At 36.8% G+C, this 22,867-nt stretch overlaps 1 protein-coding gene across 11 annotated transcripts in view; it reads right to left on the bottom strand.

Moving 5' to 3' along the window:
- The window catches only part of LOC143236953 (DNA polymerase epsilon subunit 3-like), a 47,573-nt gene that overhangs the window by 16,902 nt on the left and 7,804 nt on the right, over positions 1 to 22,867 (bottom strand). The window contains exons 1-3 of one of the 11 annotated variants that reach the window (XM_076475676.1): positions 15,639 to 15,729; positions 14,351 to 14,398; positions 9,883 to 10,000 (exon numbers count right to left, since the gene is read on the bottom strand). In XM_076475676.1, coding sequence (XP_076331791.1) covers positions 9,883 to 9,948 — 66 coding nt within the window. In that variant the 5' untranslated portion in view covers positions 9,949 to 10,000; positions 14,351 to 14,398; positions 15,639 to 15,729. Of the gene's footprint in view, positions 1 to 9,882; positions 10,001 to 14,350; positions 14,399 to 15,463; positions 15,598 to 15,638; positions 15,781 to 15,853; positions 16,055 to 16,480; positions 16,505 to 22,867 lie in introns of those variants that run through there. The other 10 variants (XM_076475682.1, XM_076475681.1, XM_076475685.1 and 7 more) reach the window with 10 other exon arrangements.

The raw sequence follows: 22,867 nt of genomic DNA, 5'->3' as shown, positions 1-22,867 counted from the left end.
AGATCCGCTAAACCTTGCAAACCCAAATAACCCACTAAAGAAAGGTGCAGGAGGCAACTACTCAAAATTATTGTCTATTGAGACTGACATAGTAAAAGAAGGAGCTAGAAAAAGCAAGCATAATTTCTCACCAGTCATTCCTGGGTCATTTACAAAAGTTACCTCAGAACCTCCTACAGAGACACCCTCAGTCTGCATGTCTCCATCTCACAATGGATCACATCATGGACACCTTCAACTGAGAGTAGCCCCTACATGGCTGTTGATAAACACTAGATAAAAGATGTGGAAGAGAAAAGATCTGGTTGATCTCAGCAGTAGAAAAATTAACTCCGGGAATTCATACCCATCAGTAAGTTTTTTTGGAAGAGGTTAAGTAATGTATAATTATAAATGAAAAGATAACTAAAGACACCATCCTTGATCAAATTCACAACATAAATAATAAATAATCACAACACTCCTGTTGATAGAAACCTATGCTGAATGCGTTGTAGAGAAAATATGATTTAATTATTGAGTTTAAGTGTTTATAGACAGTATCTAGATAGAAAGAACATTGAGTTGGTGAAGGAATGTGCCTAAGGCATCCAAGTGAGGTATAAAAGACTGGAGCAAGTGTTCTCAATGCTTAGATGGACAAAGAGTGGAAACTCTGAAGATCAAAAAATTGCCATAATGTGAATGAATGGTAAATATATTTTGAAATTTCCCACTTTTCTTATAATAGTTAAGCCTTCCCTATTTCTTAAGACTTGATTGGTTGTGTCCATCTAATGTTACCCTTACGCCTGTATATTAACCTAATAAAACATGAATTATTGTTTGAACTGTGATAATTAATGATTAAAATTGATTTTGATTTTGTAAATTAGATCATTTTAGTTCCTACCAAACATTTATCACTAAGAAGTAGGCTATATTAATTTTATTTTCATAAGCATTTATACTAGAAATTAATCTCACTAAATATTTGTGTTATCAGTGTTAATTTTTGTTGAGTATTCCTGCCTACTCATATATTTGCATACAGACATCATGCAATACAATGTGGTAATGTAATTGAATTGTATACACCGTACTGTGTTACCACGTATAGTCAATCACATTCAACTTCACTCCATAAAAATTTATATGCATAATGCAGAACATAGATGAGGTTTGTTCAGGATAAAATGTTTAGTGACTACAAGTGTTATTAGCCAATCACAAATCCTATCTTTTCCTAACATTTTCAGCCCCTTTTAGTGCATTGCAACATCATTTTTCTTATACAAAGTACAATGATTAAAAAAAAAAAATGCAAAAAATATTTTTTGTGGGGGTTCATATTTTCAAGTTTGTAGTTAGGGTATTCACAAATGATTTTGGTTAAGGATCAATGTTAACATTACATGTGTAGTGTGGGCATGGATACTGCGATACAGTAGATTGAATGCTACTTTGAGTAAGGGCCTGTTCAGGTCACTAGTTGTCCACTGGATAACATAGGGGTTTAAGTTAGTTGTATAAGGAAAATTTTAGTAGTCTTGGATGACAATTAAAATCGAACCCTGTATAAACCCTTATGAACAGTATGACCATTAGGAAGAAACATGTACAGACAACCACAATGATTCAGCTTTTACATTTCATGGCTTCACTACATCAGATATATTTACATGTAATAAACAAACCTGACAGTTAGGCTTAACATTTGTGATAAAAATCAAGAAAACTACAGAATTTTTTTTTTCACATTCCTTTTAATTTCCTAACAAGAACTACGCATTTATAAACTATTAAAAGACTCATATGGACAATTGATTTTTTGGACTATACTACTTACTAATTACCTCAAAATACACTAATTTTTGCAATTAAATATGCTACAAATCTGACTTTGTTTATAAGCATTGGTGAAACATTTGCAGTTTTTTTGGGCATTCCAAATGCTTTAAGTATTAAGAAAATATATAGATTAATGAGAGGCATGATGTACATTTAAAGGCATAAAAAATTATATAATGATTACTGATCAAGAAGAGAAAACTGATGATAAAAGTTTTTGTTTATACTATCTGTAAATGACATGACTGAGATCACAAGAAAGTCACAAGAGCCTCACTAAAGAAACTGGGAATTTGATTATTATTTACAAACTAATGCCACCATAGGAGTAAGAAAGCTGCTAGAGATGTTTATGTTATCTCGCACACAGTTACCAAAAAAGGATTAAGTCAGAACTTTAATGTAATATCTACATCAAAAGTGTGTGTAAGGACAAAAGTAAGAAGGCTGCTGATTTACCAACTTTATCTGTAACCAATGGTTTTATGGTTTTAGTTCTAAGAATTAAGATGAAAATAAAAATCAATTAAGTGTCAGATCTACTTGCAGGTAGCTGTGTACACCATTTGGAAGATCATAAGAAAATGAGAAAGATGAATATAAAAATCCTTGCTTGAAGCCAGTAGTTGGAGTTATTTGAGAGTTCACAGTGGTTACTGCCTTTACAATACAGTTTCCAAGGCCAACTAGCAGTAGCTGCAATAAAAAGATGAAATCATGTTTACAATCTTGTTGAACCTGCTCAATGTTTCCTGTCTAAGTTCTCTGTATCAAATTATTTCCATCTCTACTGCCATTGTATGAAGCTTCATATTCAAATTATTCAAGTGAGCCATTACGTCGCACAGAAAGTGCAAATCACACTGCTATGACAAAGTTTCAATTTCAGCAAGAAATGAGGATATAAATGACTGAACCAATATTGACTAATGTGATAATCAATGGATTAGTGTTAAATTATTTTATGAACATTATTGAGAGCATAACTGAAGAACATTTGCCAGTTTCACATGAAGAGTTTGACAGCTCTGATTGTTGATTGATTTAGTGTTTTATGGCACAAAGCAGCTAGGCTATGTGCGCGCCAAACGTCCGGTAAAAAGGTAAAAATAAAGTAAATGTAGTAAAATACATAAAAGGAAATGAAGGTAAAACAAAACATCATTGAAAAACAGAAAAAGTATAAAACCAATGTTGACACATAGTCTACAATGTTAAGAGAGAAAGCAGAGTAAAAGAAGTTGTAAAGTACTTACTCTAGCAAAATGGTCATGATCATAACCCACCAGGAAGACTAACAGGTAAGTTCAAGAACCACCGTTAGTCACCTGAAGTTGGCCTTTCCAGTCCTGGTTCCGGGTTATGTGTCATAGCAGCCATTATCAAAATGTAAAATAATAGAAGTTTTAAATGACACATAGCAAAATCATAATAATGAATAGCCAAATGTCCAGTAAAAAAGGTAAAAGTAAAGTAAATGGAGTAAAATTTGTAAAAGTAAATGAAGGTAAAAACAAAACAGCAATTAAAACAGAAAATGGCGTAAAACCAATGTTGACATCCAGTCTACAAAGTTGTAAAGGACTTCCTATATCAGAGTGGTAATGATCATAACCCACCAGGAAGACTAACAGGTAAGTATAAGAACCACCGTCAGTCACCTGAAGTTGGTCTTTCCAGTCCTGGTTCCGGGTCATGTGTCATTATAGCCAGTACTAAAAGGTAAAGTAGTAAAAGTGTTAAATAACATGCAGCAAAAGTATAATAACAACTCGCCAGGACAAATAACGAGTAGTTCAAACAGATAGTTTAAACAGCAGCGTTAGTCACCTGAAGTTGGCCTTTCCAGTCCTGGTGTCGAGTTATTTAATGTTCTGGCCATTTTCCAATGTCAAATTGAACTATAGAGAATGATACTGTAAAAAAGGAACCACAATTAAAAAGGTGTAATGAATAAATATGCAACACTAAAATGAGATTAAAAAGATTAATGGCCATTAAAAAAACTAAAAACTTTATCAAGGTGGACAGTGTCACCATCACCAATAACACTGTCCAATGTTACAGATAAACCCTGGGAAAAAACATGTTTAAAATATTGCCGTCGTTGAGAATTGTAACGATGGCAAGAAAGTAAAATGTGGCTGATAGTGATTTGAGTGTTGCATGAACTACACATTGGTGCATCAGTTCCAGATAAAAGAAAACGATGAGTTAAAAAACTGTGACCAATGCGTAGTCTAGTTAGAACAACTTCCTCCTTCTGAACCTTACGGAAGCTAGATGGACAAAGCCCAATATAGGGTTTTATTTGGAAAAGCTTGTTGTTGCGTTGCTCGCTCCAAGTGGACTGCCAGCTGGCACGGAGCCGAGCCTTGAATACAAGACCATAGTCCATGTACGAAATAGGCACAGTGGTGATAGTGCCAGAGCAGATAGATTTAGCTGCCGTGTCAGCAATCTCATTCCCGTGAATACCAACATAGCGTGGTATCCAGAAAAACTGGATAGAAGTAGCAGTTAATGAGAAATGGGTCAGTCGGTTTTGAATATCAGCGAGAACAGGGTATGAGGCAACATGTAGCAATTCCAGTGGCAGTATAAAACTAAGCGAGTCAGTATAAATAATGCAGTTGGAGTACTGCTCAGCTGCAATATGATCCAGGGCAAGAGATATGGCATACAGTTCAGCAGTGAACACAGAAGCTGTAGAGGGGATTCTGCGTGCAACTACCAAACCGCAGCAAGCCATAGCAGAGCCCACTGAATTACCTGATTTGAAACCATCTGTATAAATTGGAACGGAATGATTGTTTGAAAGATGTTCATTAAATAAAAGACGATACTTCCAATCTGGAGTATCTGCCTTTTTCAGATGACTGAAAGAAAGGTCACATTTGGGGGCTGTAACAAGCCATGGTGGGATGGGCTGACCTGTGGAATCTGCAGTCTTATCCAAGGACAGACCCAAGTCATCCAAATGCGCCTGGATGCAAAGGCCAAATGGGGCAATGGCAGATCGTCTGTTCTGAAAAAGTACAGCCCACCGAGGAAGGAAAACACATCCCCAGGTGGGATGCTTTGTTAAGGAACGAAGTTTTGTAGAATATTGTAAAGATAGTTGCAAACGGCGAAGGTGCAGAAAAGGTTCATGAGATTCAACGTATAAACTTTGAACTGCAGAGGTACGGAAAGCCCCAGTGTAGAGTCGAAGTCCTTGGTGATGAATGGGATCCAGCATCTTTAAGGCCGAGAGTCTGGCAGAGCCACAGACCATTGATCCATAGTCGAGTTTTGATCGAATAAGAGCACAATATACCTTTAACATTGAACATCGATCTGCTCCCCAACTGGTAGAAGAGAGGACACGGAGGATGTTCAGTGCTCTTGTGCATTTGACCTGAAACTGCTTTAAGTGTGGTATAAAGGTCAGCTTACGGTCAAAGATGAGCCCCAAGAACTTGATCTCAGAGACCACTGGCAGCAAAACTTCATCGATATGAAGTTCAGGATCAGGGTGAAAACCCCGTTAGCAGCAAAAGTGCATGCATACGGGTTTAGAGAGAGAGAAATTAAAGCCATTTGTCATAGTCCACTTCAGTACACGATTGAGGGCAGTTTGTAGTTGCCGCTCAATATATCTCATGTTTGACGACTGAAACGAGATGTGAAAGTTGTCGACATACAGCCCATTCGCAATAGTGAGTTGTTCAGTGATGGCATTTATCTTTATACTGAAGAGTGTGACACTCAAAACACTGCCTTGAGAAACTCCAAGTTCCTGTACAAAAGAACGGGAAAGTGTCGAACCCACACGAACTTGGAATCTCCTATCCATTAAAAATTTTTTAATAGACATGGGTAAATGGCCACATAACCCATATGTATGGAGGTCTTGCAAAACGCCATACCTCCATGTTGTGTCATAATCCTTCTCAATGTCAGAGAATATTGATACAAGATGTTGGCGGTTGAGAAAGGCTTCTCTGATTGATGTTTCAAGACGAATTAGGTGGTCTGTGGTGGAGTGCTGTCGTCGGAACCCACACTGGGTGGGCGAGAGGAGGTTGTTTGATTCGAGGAACCAAACAAGACGAGCATTAACCATCCTTTCTAACGTCTTACAAAGACAGCTCATCAAAGCAATTGGACGGTAGTTTGAAGGAATCTTGGGATCTTTCCCTGGCTTAGAGAAAGGTAAAATAATAGCCTAGCACCAGGCATCAGGAAAAACATTCTCCTGCCAGATCCGGTTAAAGACAATCAGAAGGACATCATGAGAAGCAGGAGATATATGGTGCAGCATGTCATAATGAACATCATCAGGTCCAATAGATGTACTGGCAGACCGATGAAGGGCCATTTTCAGTTCCACCAGTGTAAAGGGACAATTATAGTCAAAGAAACAGTCAGTTTGAAAGGAAAGAGGTGAATGCCCTTCCTGAGTCTTGATGGCCAAGAAGGTGGAGGAACAACCAGAAATGCTAGATACCCGGCAAAAGCTTTCACCTAGAGTATCAGCGATGCTCCAGACATCAGCCACCTCCTGACCATCAGAGAGTAAGATCGAGAGGGGGACAGAATTGTAGTGCCCATTAACCTTTCGAATCCTGTCCCACATGATCTTGGAACTGGTGGTAGAAGATATGCTAGTTGTGAACTTAATCCAAGATTCCTTCTGGCTTTGACGTCTTACCCACCTAGCATGTGCACGGGCCCGCTGGAAAGAGACGCAGTTTGAAAGTGTGGGATATCTACGAAAAGTATCCCAGGCCCGTTTCTGAGCCTTCCGTGCTATGTGGCAAACAGAATTCCACCATGGACGAGGATATAGTGGAAAACGTGTCGAGGTTTCAGGAATACACTAAGCAGCTGCTTGTATAATACAGCCAGTTACCACTGCCACACAGTCGTCTATTGATGGCTGATTTACGATGGCAGGATCAAGTTCTGCGAGAGCAGTGAAAGTGGACCAGTCTGCCTGATCCAGCTTCCACCGGGGCACGCGGGTAGGGTGGCATCGACCACGGCCAGTCTCTCTTAAAAGGATAGGAAAATGATCACTGACTAGAGGATTACTGTCAACCCTCCATGAAAAATGGGAGAATAATAAAGGGGAGCAAACCGAGAGATCAAAAGAGAAAGATTGTGATCAGAGAGCATACGCTCTATAGAGCAACCCCTCCCATCAATAACAGCACTTCCCCAGAGGGGATGATGTCCATTAAAGTCCCCCAGGATTAGAAAAGGAGACGGCAACTGTTCAATGAGAGCATCAAGGTCTGATTGATCATATGTCTCTCCAGGGGACAGGTAGAGTGAATAATAGTGATGGTATGACCCAAGGAAACACGAATGGCTATGGCCTCCAAGGGTGTGTTGAGTGACAAAGACAGGGTGGGCACATGCTGATCAACCAACAGTGCCACCCCTCCATGTACTCGTCCATCACACAGCCTGTCATTTCTGTACAGAGAAAACTGCTGAAAGGTGACTGTATCAGCAGGTTTGAGAAATGTTTCTTGTAAGAAAAGACAAACAGGATGGTAGGAAGCAATCAGCGTTTTGATATCATCCAGATTAGAACGTAAACCTCGACAGTTCCATTGTATCAAGGTGGCCATTTTTAATGACGGGTAAATGAAGTGGCTGGAGAACCCTTCTGTTTACGACCACATCTTTTTTCCTTACTGTCCTTAGTCGGAGGAGGTCTATCAACCTCTATGGATCCTGCCCTGGGTCGAGTGGGTAGGTCTTTGTTAGTGGAAGGGGATTCCAGTGACTGAGGATGCGAACGAATGATTGTTTTGCCTCTTGGGGTGGGACAAAAAGATGTATCAGAAGAAATGCCTGTATTTGAAACTGAAGGATGTGGATCTTGAGGTTTGTTGGAATGTATGAGAGGAACAGAGATGGATGTGGAAGTCGATTCATCAACCTTTTTAACCATGGAGGTCAAAAGGTTTTTCATTTGTTTTGAAAACGATTCTCTTGGAGGCACAGAGAGATCTGTCTGCACTCCCACTGTAGTTGTGGAATGAAGTGCAGCAGCATATGTCCGAGATGGAGTGGTGGGCAGCAATTTCCGAGCCTCAGGAAAACTAATGTTATGTATCGTTTTCAAACGTTGCACCTCTTTTTCCTCCAACCATTTTGGGCAAGAACGAAAGTAGGAGGGGTGAGAACCATTGCAGTTGACGCAATGTGGGTCCATGTCACATTCATAGGCATCGTGGTCTTTGCCCCAACAACAAGCACATGTCAGGGAACCACGACATGATGTATTTGAGTGGCCGAATCTCTGACATTAGAAACATCGGAGAGGGTTTGGAATGTATGGTTGTACCCTGAAATGAGATAACCTGCCTTGATGGTGGCAGGTGCACATGATGAAGTAAATGTCAAAACGAGGGTATTTGTTGGCAGTGTAACTCCATCTTTGCAAGTGGAGATGCACTTCACTGCAGAAACTTCTTGAGTGGAGAGACCAGCGAGAATCTCTGACTCAGGGACGTTCTTCAAATCCCTCTCAACAATAATTCCTCGTGATGAATTCAAAGTAGCATGAGATGTAACCTCAACAGGTATATCCAAAATTGCCTTTGAATTCAAGAGGAGTTCACTGCATTGGGATGTGGATGTTTCAACCAATATGTCTCCTGATCGAAGCTTCTTTACTGACTTTGGAGAACCAGCAAGTCCCTCTAGTCCCTTCTGAATAAAAAAGGGAGACAATTGCCCTAAAGATTTTTCCGAAAGATAATGTAATATAAGAAAATGAGGTACATGTGTTATAGATGTTAAAGATTGCTGTTCAGAGTCTTCAAGACATGGTCGCTTACCCATTGACTGTTTTTTCACTATTTTATTTAAATTTTTTGAAGGAGGATCCATAGGAAAAAAGAAAAATTTTGGTACCCACTGACCCCTACGAGGGGACGCATTACAAAGTCATGCAAGGACAATACAGCAACGCCAGGGTTTCATAAGCACTATACCCAAACACCAGCATCAGGCAGAATGTCCACAACACCCGTTGAGAACTTCCAACACTGGTACTTGGTTGACTCTAGCCCAAGTGGACCAGCCGATTGACCCAAGGGGGGCCACCCAAAGGTCACCCGTCTACAGGAATTCAAGGCCAAAGTGGTGTGTTAGGGTTGGACCCCTTAACCACCAGGATCCTCTCCTCCCCTTCACAGGTCGCCACGCACGGCAAACACGTGGGTGGATGTTTAGATCCCAGAGAAGGTAACCAGACAGAACAGAACCTTCCCTGGGAGGTCCCCTCACCACGTACAGGAATCCACACCAAGGGGAACAGCTCTGATACTGATTTATTTCAAGATATTTTATGTAGTCTGGATGTAACAAAATATCTTGATATAGTATTTTGAAAATATTTTAGTGTATGAATCTAAGTCTCAGAGTGAGATTCTTTATAGTAACTGTAAACTTCCTCAAGTCAGTGATTTGTGTGCTCCACTCTTCACTGCATTCTTCAACTTAATATAAATAAATTGTGTCTAATATAGTAATAGTCAAAGGTCAAACAACTCGCCTTCTCTCCTGCTATCACATCAATATGACCATACAGCCTGTTCAAGACACACTACAAATAACCATCTTCTGTAATGTTAGACACAGAGAGGAATTAATGTACACTTTTTCATGATTCTTTAACATGGTCCATTTCAAAAGTAAACAACAGGATAGAAAGAATAATAATTACTACAGTTTTTCTAAAGTTCTGAAGAATTAAATACAATAAGAATAATTTTGCACAAATTAGTTTTTAAATGTGATGATGAAACACTAAACTTTGTGATAAAAGTTTAGAACTTTTGGAAATTTTCCAGTGGAAGAGAGAAGAAATTCTCCAAATTCATTATTAATCCATAAAGAGATCACTAACAATCTATATTAAATTTTTATGCATGTATTTTTTATGTATAACAACCACATTTGTGAACAAGATCTACTGACATTTACTGAAATTTTTAACTTACTATATCATAAATTAATTGCTTGTGTTTGAGTTTTTCTACTTACAGCATCCTTCACAATTCTTGTTATCACACTGGTTGGAAGATTGAAGTCTTCAGGTCGTTCAGCCATTGATCCTGTCGATAACAAACAAAATGACTGTATGCCTCAAGCTACTCTTGTACTGTAAAGATAAGGAGGCAGGAAGAATAAATATTTCAAACACATGAAAATTCCTTAATGGTGAGTTTATGATACTAAGAGCAATTTGTATAGGACTACTGGTACAGACATACAACTGTGAATGTTAAGTTTAATAACTTCTGGCTCTTATAAAAATATACAAGTGTAGAAAGATATAACTAAAAAAAAAATGTAAACATTTTTTCCACATGGGATTTTCTGGACCTATATTTAAATAATCAAAAATAAAAATATAAATTTATATTTGCATACAGTATTTTTATAAACTTAAAAAATTAAAGATGTGTTCCCATTATTTTTTATTCCTGAGTAACTAATCTCATTAATATAGTTAATGTTCTTTACATAATAAACATTTCATCAAAATTAAGAGGAAAAAAAAACATTTTCAATCTGACTCTTAATCACTAAATTTAGCAAATAATATGATGAAATACAAACTACTAAACAAATTAGTTCATCACTTCAGTCTTCATTAAAAAGAAACTCATCTTACAATGGTATTGCATACAGAGATCTGGTATATACCAATGAAATTTTTAACAGTTGTTAAAATGAGAAGAGTTTGGGACAGTAGTTGTGATATAGGCAGTACTCATTTACTGGATGACTGAGCAGTGTAAAACAGAAAAGTGTAGTCAAAATACTGTTATACATCTATATAACTCAAATTCCTTATCAGGCAGTAAAGAATGATGTGGAGGGATAGTGAACCTTACTGTCACACATATACAAAAAATACTACACACTTATACTACTATAACACAACTTTATATACACACATACCCTTGTGCAAATTAATTGAAACAAGATGGAAAATTATGATTGTTTTCAATTTTTTCCATTTTATTTCTGAGAATCCAAAAATTACTCATAAATTAATACATGATATGACCGCCTTTATCTTTCAGAAAATCATTAATCCGCTTTGGCACCGAGTCCACGACTTGACTGAAATCTTTACTCATTTTTGGATCGTGGTGCCAAAGTAGCTTATCTTTCGTAGCACAGTCTTTTCCTCGAAGTCTTTCTTTACAAATCGCCCAAAGATTTTCAATAGGATTTAAGTCCAGAAAGTTTCCAGGCCAGTCCAGCATCTTTATTCGCATTGTAGTCATAAAATTCTTCACAAGTTTCGACGTGTGGTACGGAACCAGATCTTGCTGAAAAATGCCAGATCCATCTTGAAATCTCTTTTTCAATTCTGGAATGACTCTTCTCTGCAAAACTTCGATGTACTGTGGTCCTCGCATACCATCTACGATATGTAAACCTCCAATGCCATAGTAGCTGAAAAAGTCCCAAAACATCTTCTTCAAGGGATGTTTCATAAACTGATTGATGCGAGATTCTTGAAGTTTCTTACCTGGAGATCTGCGAACATGCAGACTTCTTTGACACTGTACGAAGAAATGAGTCTCTTCACTGAATAACACCTTCCATTGTTCTTGCGTCCAGTTCCTGTATTTCAGACCCCACTGATACCATTTTTTTCTTCATTGAGTTGATTAGAAGTTGTTTTTTGACTGGTCTCATGCCCTTCTAACACAATTTCAAATGACATAATATTCCTCAAAATTTCATCATATATCCCAAAAATAGATTGACCATACTGCAAAACACAGCTAATGACGCCGTCTGTGTGACAAAATGACTATTAAAGGAAATCAGCGGGTCCAGCGAGCCTACAGTGGTCGCCATACTGAAAATATTGTAAAATGACCAATTTTTTCAATTAATTTGCACAAGGGTGTGTATATATATAAATACATTTTCTGCTTTATATGTATGCACAAGATACATCTTGTTCACATAGTTCTTGAATACTAGCAAGAAATCACTGACTTGATGGTTAAAATGATTTATTTATCAATGCGCCAAAGTCATTTTATTCAGTCATCCTATAATGTGGGTTTACATCTGTATAAAATGTGATCCATATAACATAATCCAAATGCATTAACTTGCTTGCACTTAATGTAACTGTCATTTCTAAAATATTTGCCCAACTTATCAATTGACTCAAGCCCATTTTGTGGTACCTCAGCATCATCAATATATCCATAAATATCCAAGTTTACTGTCATCACAAAATAGAAACTGTACCCCTATCAACATCATTAATGTAAATAAGAAAAAAACCAAAGTACAAACATAAGAGTATAGACTCTATAGTAGCTGTTGTGTTCGATCATGCAAGATAAGTTCATAAATATCTTAATAATTTGACATTTATTTATCACTTAGCATTTGTACAGCACATGCCAGTTATTTCAGGTTGTTACTAATATCAAGAATAATAATATGGTAAAAAATTCCAATATGGAGATTTGAATTCCAAATATACAGATGTCAAAATTGTCGGGTCAAATTATGAGGATTTTGCTTGTTTGTTTATTGTTAAGAACAAAGCAACATAGGGGCTATCTGTGCTATGGCCACACAAGTACTGAAATCCAGTTTTTAGCATTATAAACCTTGAGATTTACCACTGTGTTACTGGAAGGTAAAGAACAATAAAGGAAGAATTTTAGAAACCATTAGAATGTTTTCCTTCATCAACTTATCAGGGAAACTACTACAATTAATGCTATTTCAGCTCTACTGTTTACTTCTAATATATAAATATCTGATGTGGTATGAGATTAAAAGAGAACATCTGGGTACACGTGAACAATGTACAAAGAGATACATACATACATCCCCCCCCCTTCCAGTGAAGATTGTATTTGTCCTAAGCAGTTGTGACAAAACAAAAACTTCAGAAGTTTAGGATATCATATCCCCATGAAACAAAAACTGTGTCCACTTCTCATCTGTCAATGAACTCTGTCTACACTTAACTAATTCTCCTGCTCAACCTACTCAAAAGACATTAAAAAGTTGACTACCCCAGTTTAGCTTGTCTTCGAACACTTAATAACAAGCTTCCGGTATGACAAACCAGACCTAGAAGCTCAAATTGAAAATTCAAGAACATTAATTGTTTTTCCTTGTAAAACAACTGTACTGTAAAGGGTACACAACATCAATAAAGATACATAAATTGGGATAGTTTATTTGAACAGATTAATGTCATCTCTGACATCATCTACAAGGGAAGAACTGCGAGATAAATTCTATTTTTATTTCATGTTTTTTTTACTCATTTCTTATTCCTTCTATCATTTAGTTTAGCTATGAATTTTTAGTTACCCTGAACTACCAATTCACCTCTTAGCTGATCATGCTGATTCTGAGTAAATATTGTGTATTTTGAAACTGACACATGCCTCCCCTAATGGTGACTTACAAGATATTATTAATGATGTGAAAGATTATGTAAAGCTAAGATACAAATTAGCTAGTCATGAGATGTTATCTTGTGGTCTTATAACTTGATGAAATCCCTGCCATGAGCTCCAAGTGAGTTCACAAGACAAAAAACTATTACCACTGATTATTACTCAATATTGTTGTTTAAACACAAAGTCATTTTGAAATTCAGTTTTCTTCTTTTGCTCTTTTTCCTGAATTCTTTACTTATTTAACTTATTTATTGAAATAGTTAATAACCTTGATATTTATGTTGTATTGTTCATCAACATTTGTAATACTTTTTGGGCTAGGCAAGTAATTAAGAACTATGCTTTTAGTAAGCAAGAAACTTTATATTACAACTGTTTGATAGTTTCACATTTCTGTGGTTGTCTTAATATATTTATCTTATTTTTTGTTCAATCCCATTTGTTTTTTCAGACCATTACAATTGCTCAATCAGGTTGAATGTGTTATTGCATATGGAGATAAGGAGTAATAAGATTTTGGTTCCAAATTTAACAAATGCAAATTTTGAACATATAAGAATTTATTTGTTTATGAGATTCTGATCAAGAATGGAAATTTTAAAAAATTACACACTGAACAATATTCAAAAGGTAACAGAATTAAATAACACTAATTTATGATTTGGGGGAAAAAATAAGCTAGACTCCAATAAAGATAGTTTTATTTTTTCTAACAATGTGATTAGTGTATGGAGCAAGTTCTTGCTTGCATTAATAGAGGCCATTTCCTTACAAATTTCTTGAAAACAAAAAATGCAATTCTAACTATTCTTCTGTAGCACCTCATCAAAATATTTATGGAAATGTAAGCAACTAAATTAACATCCTTTCTTTATACACAGATAACAAGCAACCACCACAGAAATGGGTCTTCTATACTTTTGCATGTTTATGTTCAACTAGTAGAAGAGAATCTTAATGTTATTGTTTTTATCATACATTTTTAATGATTTCTTATACTATAAGCTTATGTAGTTCCAATATTTAATAGTTTAAGTCTTTACTTTTTGTTGATCTGTACTTTTCCCAGCTGAGTTCCTTATACTGATTTGCTGAAAAGATTCAAATAGGGCCATTGATGTTATTACTAATTCTAAAATACTTGGGATGCAAAGATTTCATAGGAAAATAAAATCGTTTTTGAGATTTTAACTTATCTTTAAAGAAGGAATTCTTATAGCAGCTCTTATAGAGATATTCAATATTATAAATTAAGATGATCTTGTTACTACATCACATTTTTACATATATAATGGTGACTAGTTCACCCAAAAACTGGTTTTACTCTTTTAATTACAGGTGCATTTAAGTCACCCAGGCCTCATGCAATAGATACTTTTGCAGTTACAGTTTTATAAACTGTGTCATTAATCTTCTCAAGATTAATTGCCAAACTGATACGACTTTAATTCTGAAAGCAGACCTAGACTAGAACATGAATTTGATCCTAGGCATAATACTATTATGATGTTTGTGAGAAACTAGTAGCAATATTTAATATTCAATAAATCAGTTACTTGTTTTTCATAAATGAAAGAAAGTTTATAATATATAAAAACAGTATAAAAGATCTTCCTCATTACAAACTGCAAATAAAATAACCGAGTGCCAAGTGAAGAAAAAATTTCCTACAACTTTAAAACACCCTTCAGCTTTAAAACAAAACACACTGATTAAATCTCTTTACTAACTTAGTGTGTGTTTCCTTTAATAAACTAATATTTCAAAACTTCAGTTGTTTTAAAATTAAAAGCAGCATTATTGTTTGCATACAAAATCACCTTTACTTAGTTTACTCAGACTTTAGTCTTACCCACTGAGTAAAATAGTCAAATGAAATAATTCTACTTTTAAATACTAATACCTGGTTATAATCTGTAATTACATAATTAAGTAAATAAATTAATAATAAAATATTTATATTTTAAAATGCTAAAACCCAAAACTTTAAAAATTGTAAGTAGGCCTAAAAATAGAATATTATCACTATTAGACTAACTATTCCAGAAAGTTGTGTTTAATTGTACGAATACTCAGAATAGAACAGATTAATTAAACTGACGAAGACAAATTCACGACGTATGTAGACCAGAAATTTGTAAAATATTATTACTCACTCTAAAATCTGAGAAGTAAAAAAATTAGAGTAGAAGAGATTAATAAATAATCCAGAACCGCTGGTTTAAACTTAAAGGCCTGTGTTTTAAGTTATCCAAACGTTCAATCAAATTAAGACAGTTCAATGAAACATAAAACGAAAAAGAAAAGTTGTCTATTACAATTATAACTTACCTACACATTTACGAACAAATAGAATTTATCATCATTCACATGTGATGAAGGAACATCCCGTACGTAAATAAAATAAGCGCGAAATCGCTTTGAATAAAAAGAAAAACCTGCAAGGGCGTGAGATATGGATTTAATTATTAAATTGTTTAATATATTATAATATTTTATTATACTCACAAAATATTGTACTTAACATATAAAGAATGTACTTTTACCTCAGGAACCCGATGTTTAAAATGATGGGTAAAAAAGTTTGTTTTTTCATTTGATAACAAAATTCGTCGACACAATGATTCGTTTCATGATATCACGTTTTAATTGTTTGAATCATTTGGTGATAAGAAAAAAATTGACAAAGCATAATAACCACACAATGGAAATTTGATTTCACATTCGTCTTTGGTTAGTGTCTTATGGCGCAAGGCAACTAGGCTATCTGCGCCAAACATCCGTTAAAAAGATAAAATTAAAGTAAAATTCATAAAAAGAAATTAAGATAAAACGAAACAAAGTTTAATTTTAATTAAAAATATAAATAACATTAAAACAAATTTTTACATCTAGTCTACAGCGGAAAGAGAAAAACTACAGTAATACAAGTTGTAAAGGACTTTCTGTAGCATAATGGTAATTATCATAACTCGCCAGAAAGACTAACACGTAAGCTCAAAAACCACCGATAGTCACATAAGGTTAACCTTTCCAGCCCGGTTTCGAGTTATTTGATGTTATGGCCATTTTCAGAAAGTAAAGTTATAAAAGTTTTAAAAGACTTGAAGCAAAATTTTAATTGTAACTCGCCAGGATGACTAACGGGTAGTTCAAACAGCAGCGTTAGTCACCTGAAGTTGGCCTTTCCGGTCCTGGTTTCAAGTTATTTGACGTTACGGCCATTTTCTAATTCCAAATCGAACTAGATGTACTTTTGATTCTTAAAAGGGAATCACAATAAAAAAGGTCTTATGTGTAAATTAAAAAACTTGAATAGCATTAAAAAAATTAATACCCTTTAAAAAATTAAAAACATTTCTAAGGTGGACAGTGTCACAATCACCAATAACACTGACTGAGGTAACAGATAAACCTTGTTTGTTTGTTTTTCAATTTCGCACAAAGCTACTCGAGGGCTATCTCTGATAGCCGTCCCTAATTTTGCAGTGTAAGACTAGAGGGAAGGCAGCTAGTCATCACCACCCACCGCCAACTCTGGGGCTAATCTTTTATCAACGAATAGTAGGATTGACCGTAACATTGTAACGCCCCCACGGCTGAAAGGGCGAGCATGTTTGGCGCGACGGGGATGCGAACCCGCGACCCTCGGATTACGAGTCGCACGCCTTAACGCGCTTGGCCATGCCGGGCCGACGGATAAACCTTGAGACAAAACATGTTTAAAATGATGTCGTCGTTGAGAATCGTAACGACAGCAAGACAGTCCAAGATAAAAGAAAACGATTAGTTAAAAATCTGTGACCAATGCGTAGTCTAGTTAGAACAACTTCCTCCTTCCGATCCTTACGGAAACCATACGGCCAAAGTCCAATATAGGGTTTTATTTGAAAAAGCTTGTTTTCGCGTTGCTCACTCCAAGTCGACTGCCAACTCGCATGGAGCCGAGCCTTGAATACAGGACCATAGTCCACGTATGGAACAGACACAACAATAATAGTGCCAGAGCAGATGAATTTAGCTGCGGTGTCGACGAATTCATTCCCGTGAATATCAATGTGGTCCGGTATCTAGAAAAGCTGGATAGAAGTAGATGTTAAAGAGAAATGGGGCAGTCGGTTTTGAATATCGGCGAGAACAGGGTGTGAACTAACGTGAAGCGATTCCAAGGTCAGTAGAGAACTGAGCCAGACAGTATAAACAGTGCAATTTGAGTACCGCTTAACTTCTGTGTGATCCAGGGCAAGAAAAATGGTTTACAGTTCAGCACTGAACATAGAAGCTGTTCTGAGGGGATTCTGCACACAATCACCGAACCACAACAAACCATGGCAGAGCCCACAGAGTCATCTGATTTTGAACCATTTGTATAAATAGGAATGGAAGGATTATAATGGAAAATTATAAGGAGATTATCACTGCCTCGTGGATTATTCTCAACCTTCCACGAAAAGTGGGAGAATAGTGAAGGGGAGCAAATTGAAAGATCAAAAGCAATAAAGGACAGACTATGTGCAAGAAAATAAGTATAAGAACAGCTATTAAAAAGAGAAAGGTTGTGATCAGAGAGCATATGCTCTATGGAGTGACCCCTCCCATCAATATCAGCACTTTCCCAGAGGGGATGATGTCCATTCAAGTCACCCAGGAGTAAAAAGGGAGATGGCAACTGTTAATTGAGAGCATCAATGTCTGATTGATCATGGGTCTCTCCTGGCGACAGGTAGAGAGAACAAACAGTGATGGCACGACCCAAGGAAACACGGATAGCTACAGTGGTGTGTCGAGTGGCAAAGACAGGGTGGGCAAATGCTGATTAACCAACAGTGGCATCCCTCTGTGCACTCGTCCATCACACAGCTTGTCATTTCTGTACAACGAAAACCGCTGAAAGGTGACTGTATCAGCAGGTTTCATAAATGTTTCCTGTAAGGAAAGACAAATAGGATGGTAGGTAGCAATCAGTGCTTTGATGTCATCCAGATTAGAATGTAAACCTCGACAGTTCCATTGTATCAAGGTGGCCATTTTATTTATGTGTAGGCGAATTTGATGGAGAACCCTTCTGTTTACGACCACGTCTTTTTTCTTTACTGTCTTTATTCGAGGAAGGTCTGTCATCTTCTATGGACCCTATCTTGTGTTGATTGGGCAGGTGTTTGTTGTTGGAAGAGGATCCCAGCGAGTAAGGACGTGAACGAATGATCGTTTTGCATCTTGGGGTGTACTCGAGGAAATGCCTGTACCCGGAACCAAAGGAAGTGGATCTTGGGTTTGTTGGAATGTATGTTGGGAATAGAGATGGATGTTGAAGTTGATTCATCAACTTTTTAACCATGAAGATCTCAAGACTTTTCATTCGGTTTGAAAACGATTGTTTTTGGAGGCACAGAGAGATCCATCTGCACTCCCATCGTAGTAGTGAAACAAAGTGCAGCAGCATATGTTTAAGATGAATGGTGGACAGCAACTTTTTAGCCTTAGGGTAAGTAATGGTTTGAATCATTTTCAAACACTGCACCTTTTTTTCTTTCAACCATTTAGGACAAAAACGAAAGTAGGACGGGTTAGAGTCATTGCAATTGACGCAATGAGGATCTGTTTCACACCCATAAGCATCGTGGTCCTTGCTACTGCAATGAGCACACGTGAAGGAACCACAACATGATCACTTCAAGTGACTGAACCATTGATACTGGAAACATCTGAGAGGGTTTGAAATGTATGGCTGAACCTTGCAATTAAGATAACCTGCCTTGATAGTAGTAGGTGGACGTGGTGATGAAAATGTCAGAATGAGGGCATTGCTTGGCATCATCATTCCATCTTTGCGAGTGGATATATGCCTCACTGCAGAAACTTCTTGGGTGGAGAAACTAGCAAGAATATCTGACTCGGGGATGTTCTTCAAATGGAGAATTGTTATTGTTAGTCTCAGAGGAAATTAAGAGTTGCATATTGGGAATTATACTATGTGGTATTTCTAAACCATCAGTGGGAAAAAAAAATGAGAGAATCTAACAATATCTTGTTTGTTTGTTTGTTTTTAAATTTCGCACAAAGCTTCACGAGGGCTGTCTGCTCTAGCCGTCCCTAAATTAGCAGTGTAAACCTAGAGGGAAGGCAATTAGTCATCATCACCCACCGCCAACTCTTAGGCTACTCTTTTATAGCACAATGTAACACAAACTTTGTTCCTGGATATCATGTGTTATTTCTTAATTGCTTATGTTGTAAAAGTACAGAAAATGGCCATTATTCTTTTCAAACTTTGCTTTTGTGACCTGGATAATGAAATTTAGAAATTAACCAATTTATATGTAAAAACGGGCAAATTTGCACATTTTCATTTACATAAGGTCTGAATAAAACAACATATGAATCAAGATTTACATGTATTTACACTAAAGTTATACAAAAATGTTTAAAAGTTAGTAGTTTTTCGAGATTTGCGGCTGTAATGTAAATCACTTTCACGTATCAGCCTCCAAATATAGTGTCCCATCATGTTTTCGTTATACGCTCCGAGGTCACAAAAGCAAAGTTTGAAGAGAAAAATAGGTCTTTTCCATTTACTTTAGGCATATGCAATTGGGAAATAACAGTTTCTGTCCAGTAAAAATTGTGTTACATAGTGTAATACAAGCTTTGCTGTTGTTGTTTTGTATTAAACACAAAGCTACACAATGGGCTATCTGTGCTCTGTCCACCACGGGTATCGAAATCCGGTTTTTAGCGTTATAAGTTCGCAGACATACCGCTGAGCCACTGGGGGGCCGAGAAGCTTAGCAAAATTAACTAATGAAACATGGTTGCATAATATAAACTAAGCATGGATGCATTATAGAACTTTCCTTACTAATAATTTTTTGAGGATGTTCTTCGGATGACGGAAATAGTGTGTGGACTTTATATGTTAGATTTTTAAAATATGTCAAAAGTCAAGGTGCTACCCAAAAAATTAGTTAGATTGTAGGCTGGTTGGATGAGATAAAGCAAAAGGTTATTATTAATTAGGTGTTATGTTATGTAAGTTCATGATTAATGAAAAGTTATCTTAGGACATCACTTGCTGCTTCTTTTATATGTTATTGCAAAAAACTCCCATAGAAACTATAAAACAGAAAATGTATCTCTCTTCATGGACCCAAAATTCCTTATGCCAAATTTTGTGAAGATCCATCAACAGCGGGCGAAGTAGTTGTAAAAAACTCCATAATGCCCATAAAATCCAAAAAATTCGAAACTGAAAAACTGCGTGCATCTCTTCATGGACCCAAGTAACCCTCACACCAAATTTGGTACAAGTCCATCAATATTCTGCGAAATTAGTTATAGAACAGACAACAGACAGTACTGTTATGTATGTGAAATAAGAATAGAAATGTACATTTTGTAAATACATGTGATGATTATTTTCAAGATGTCAATGATTATGATGATTGTTATGAAATGTGTAATGTAGAGGAAAGTATGAATTCTTTGAATATTTACTCCGTTGGTGTAAACAAACCTACTGAGTATTGGTCTGTCATATTAAGTACCCCATATGAACAGGGTAAAGGTACAGTGTGTATGAAAATAGACACACAAGCAGAGTGTAATATATTGAGTAAACAGTCATTTGATCGCATGGCACCTCATGGTTCATTATCTTTGTCTAAGTCACAGGTAACCATAAAAGCATTTGGTAATCATAAGATCACACCTGTTGGAAAAACTACATTTACTGTTATTCACAAAAGCAAAATGTATGATATTGATTGTGAAGTTGTTGATGGTGATGTACCTAATCTTCTTGGAGGTGAATCTAGTACTAAGTTGGGGTTAATACAAAAAAGTAAATGCAATTAGTACTTTTGTACAAGGTAAATACTCGCATGATCGGAGTTCACAACATAGGCTACCTCCAGGTCCCGAGATTCCCACTGTTCAAAGCCCCCCTCATGAATCAACACAAGTACGCCCCCCCTTCGATTGATAAATCAAATAAGTGTACTAAAACCCAGACTCAGTCAGACTCCGAGTTCCTAGCCCGGGTTCCTAATATAAACAAAGTGCCACAGAGTATTCGTGAAATTTTGCTTCAGTATAAAGACAGATTTCCCACAGACAGAGTAGGCAAAATACCGGGAAAATGTACGTTGTCTATTGACCCAGATTACAAAGATGGCCCTGTGTCACAGGCTGCTAGGCCGATTCCTGTAGCGATGAGAGACGGAACCAAAGTACAGTTAGACTTTTTAGAGTCACAAGGGATCATTTCGAAAGTACCAGTTGGTATACCGACACCGTGGTGTAGTCAACTACATGTTGTACACAAGAAAGACGGAAACTCAGTGAGAATTTGCATTGATCCTAAGTTTCTTAATAAAGCACTACTGAGAGAATACCACCCTATCAATACACTAGAGGATGTACTTACCCGTATTAATGGAAGCAAGTATTTTACTGTCCTAGATGCGAACATGGGATACCATCAGCTACAGCTCGATGAGAATAGTCAGTTACTCACCGCTTTTAACACTCCGTGGGGTCGTTATATGTACTTACGTTTGCCGATGGGAATTAAGTCGAGTCCTGAATTGTACCAAAGAGCGATGGAAGAAATATTTCAGGAGCATAATCATGTGAATAACATTTTTGACGATATGCTACTCGATACTGTTACACTACCTGAACATTGTAAAGTGCTACGCAACACGTTGGAAACCGCTAGACAAAATGATGTGACATTTCGACTATCAAAATGTTTGTTTGGCTAGCCAGAGGTAGACTACACAGGTCATGTGATCACAGGCAACGGCATCAAAGTTTCTGATGAAAAAAGTGCGTGCAATACATGAAATGCATACTCCAACCAATCGCGACGAAGTAAGAACACTGCTCGGAATGGCTACGTACCTGTCCAAATACATACCTAATTATTCTGATTTAACTGAACCTCTACGAGAAGTAGTCAAGAAGAAGACAGAAGAAACGCATGGATTCTATTTTGATGTACCACAGCAGGAGGCGTTTTCAAAGCTCAAGACTGCTCTCAGCCAAGCTCCAGTTCTGAGATATTATGCACTTAATGAACCGTTGACATTGTCATGTGACGCATCACAAGGTGGACCAGGTGTTGTGATATTACAAAACAATCAACCAGTTGTCTGTGCATCTAAAACACTAACACAAACAGAAAGAGCATATGCACAAATAGAGAAAGAACTATTAGCAGTTGTATTTGGTTGTAGAAAATTTCATCACTTGTTATATGGCCGAAATGATATCACAGTGGAGACAGATCATTTGCCATTGGTCCGTATTCAAGACAAACCATTGGGACAAGTTCCGTTACGACTACAGAAAATGCTTTTAAAACTACAGCCGTACAACATCAGGTTAGTCGGAAAACCAGGTAAAGACATACCTATCGCAGATGCATTGAGCAGATTTCCAGTGAAAGATGAATATCCTGGCCTGGTAGATGATATGCGAGATTGTCAAGTTTTCGCAACTGAAGTCGCAAGTTTGTCTGCATTCACCAAAGAAAAGCAACAAGAGCTAAAGATTGC

The sequence above is a fragment of the Tachypleus tridentatus genome, chromosome 13 (assembly GCF_004210375.1).
Source record: "Tachypleus tridentatus isolate NWPU-2018 chromosome 13, ASM421037v1, whole genome shotgun sequence".
NCBI classification, from domain to species: domain Eukaryota; kingdom Metazoa; phylum Arthropoda; class Merostomata; order Xiphosura; family Limulidae; genus Tachypleus; species Tachypleus tridentatus.
Note: the sequence above shows the minus strand (reverse complement) of the source record. Positions and strands in the feature narration are given on the sequence as shown.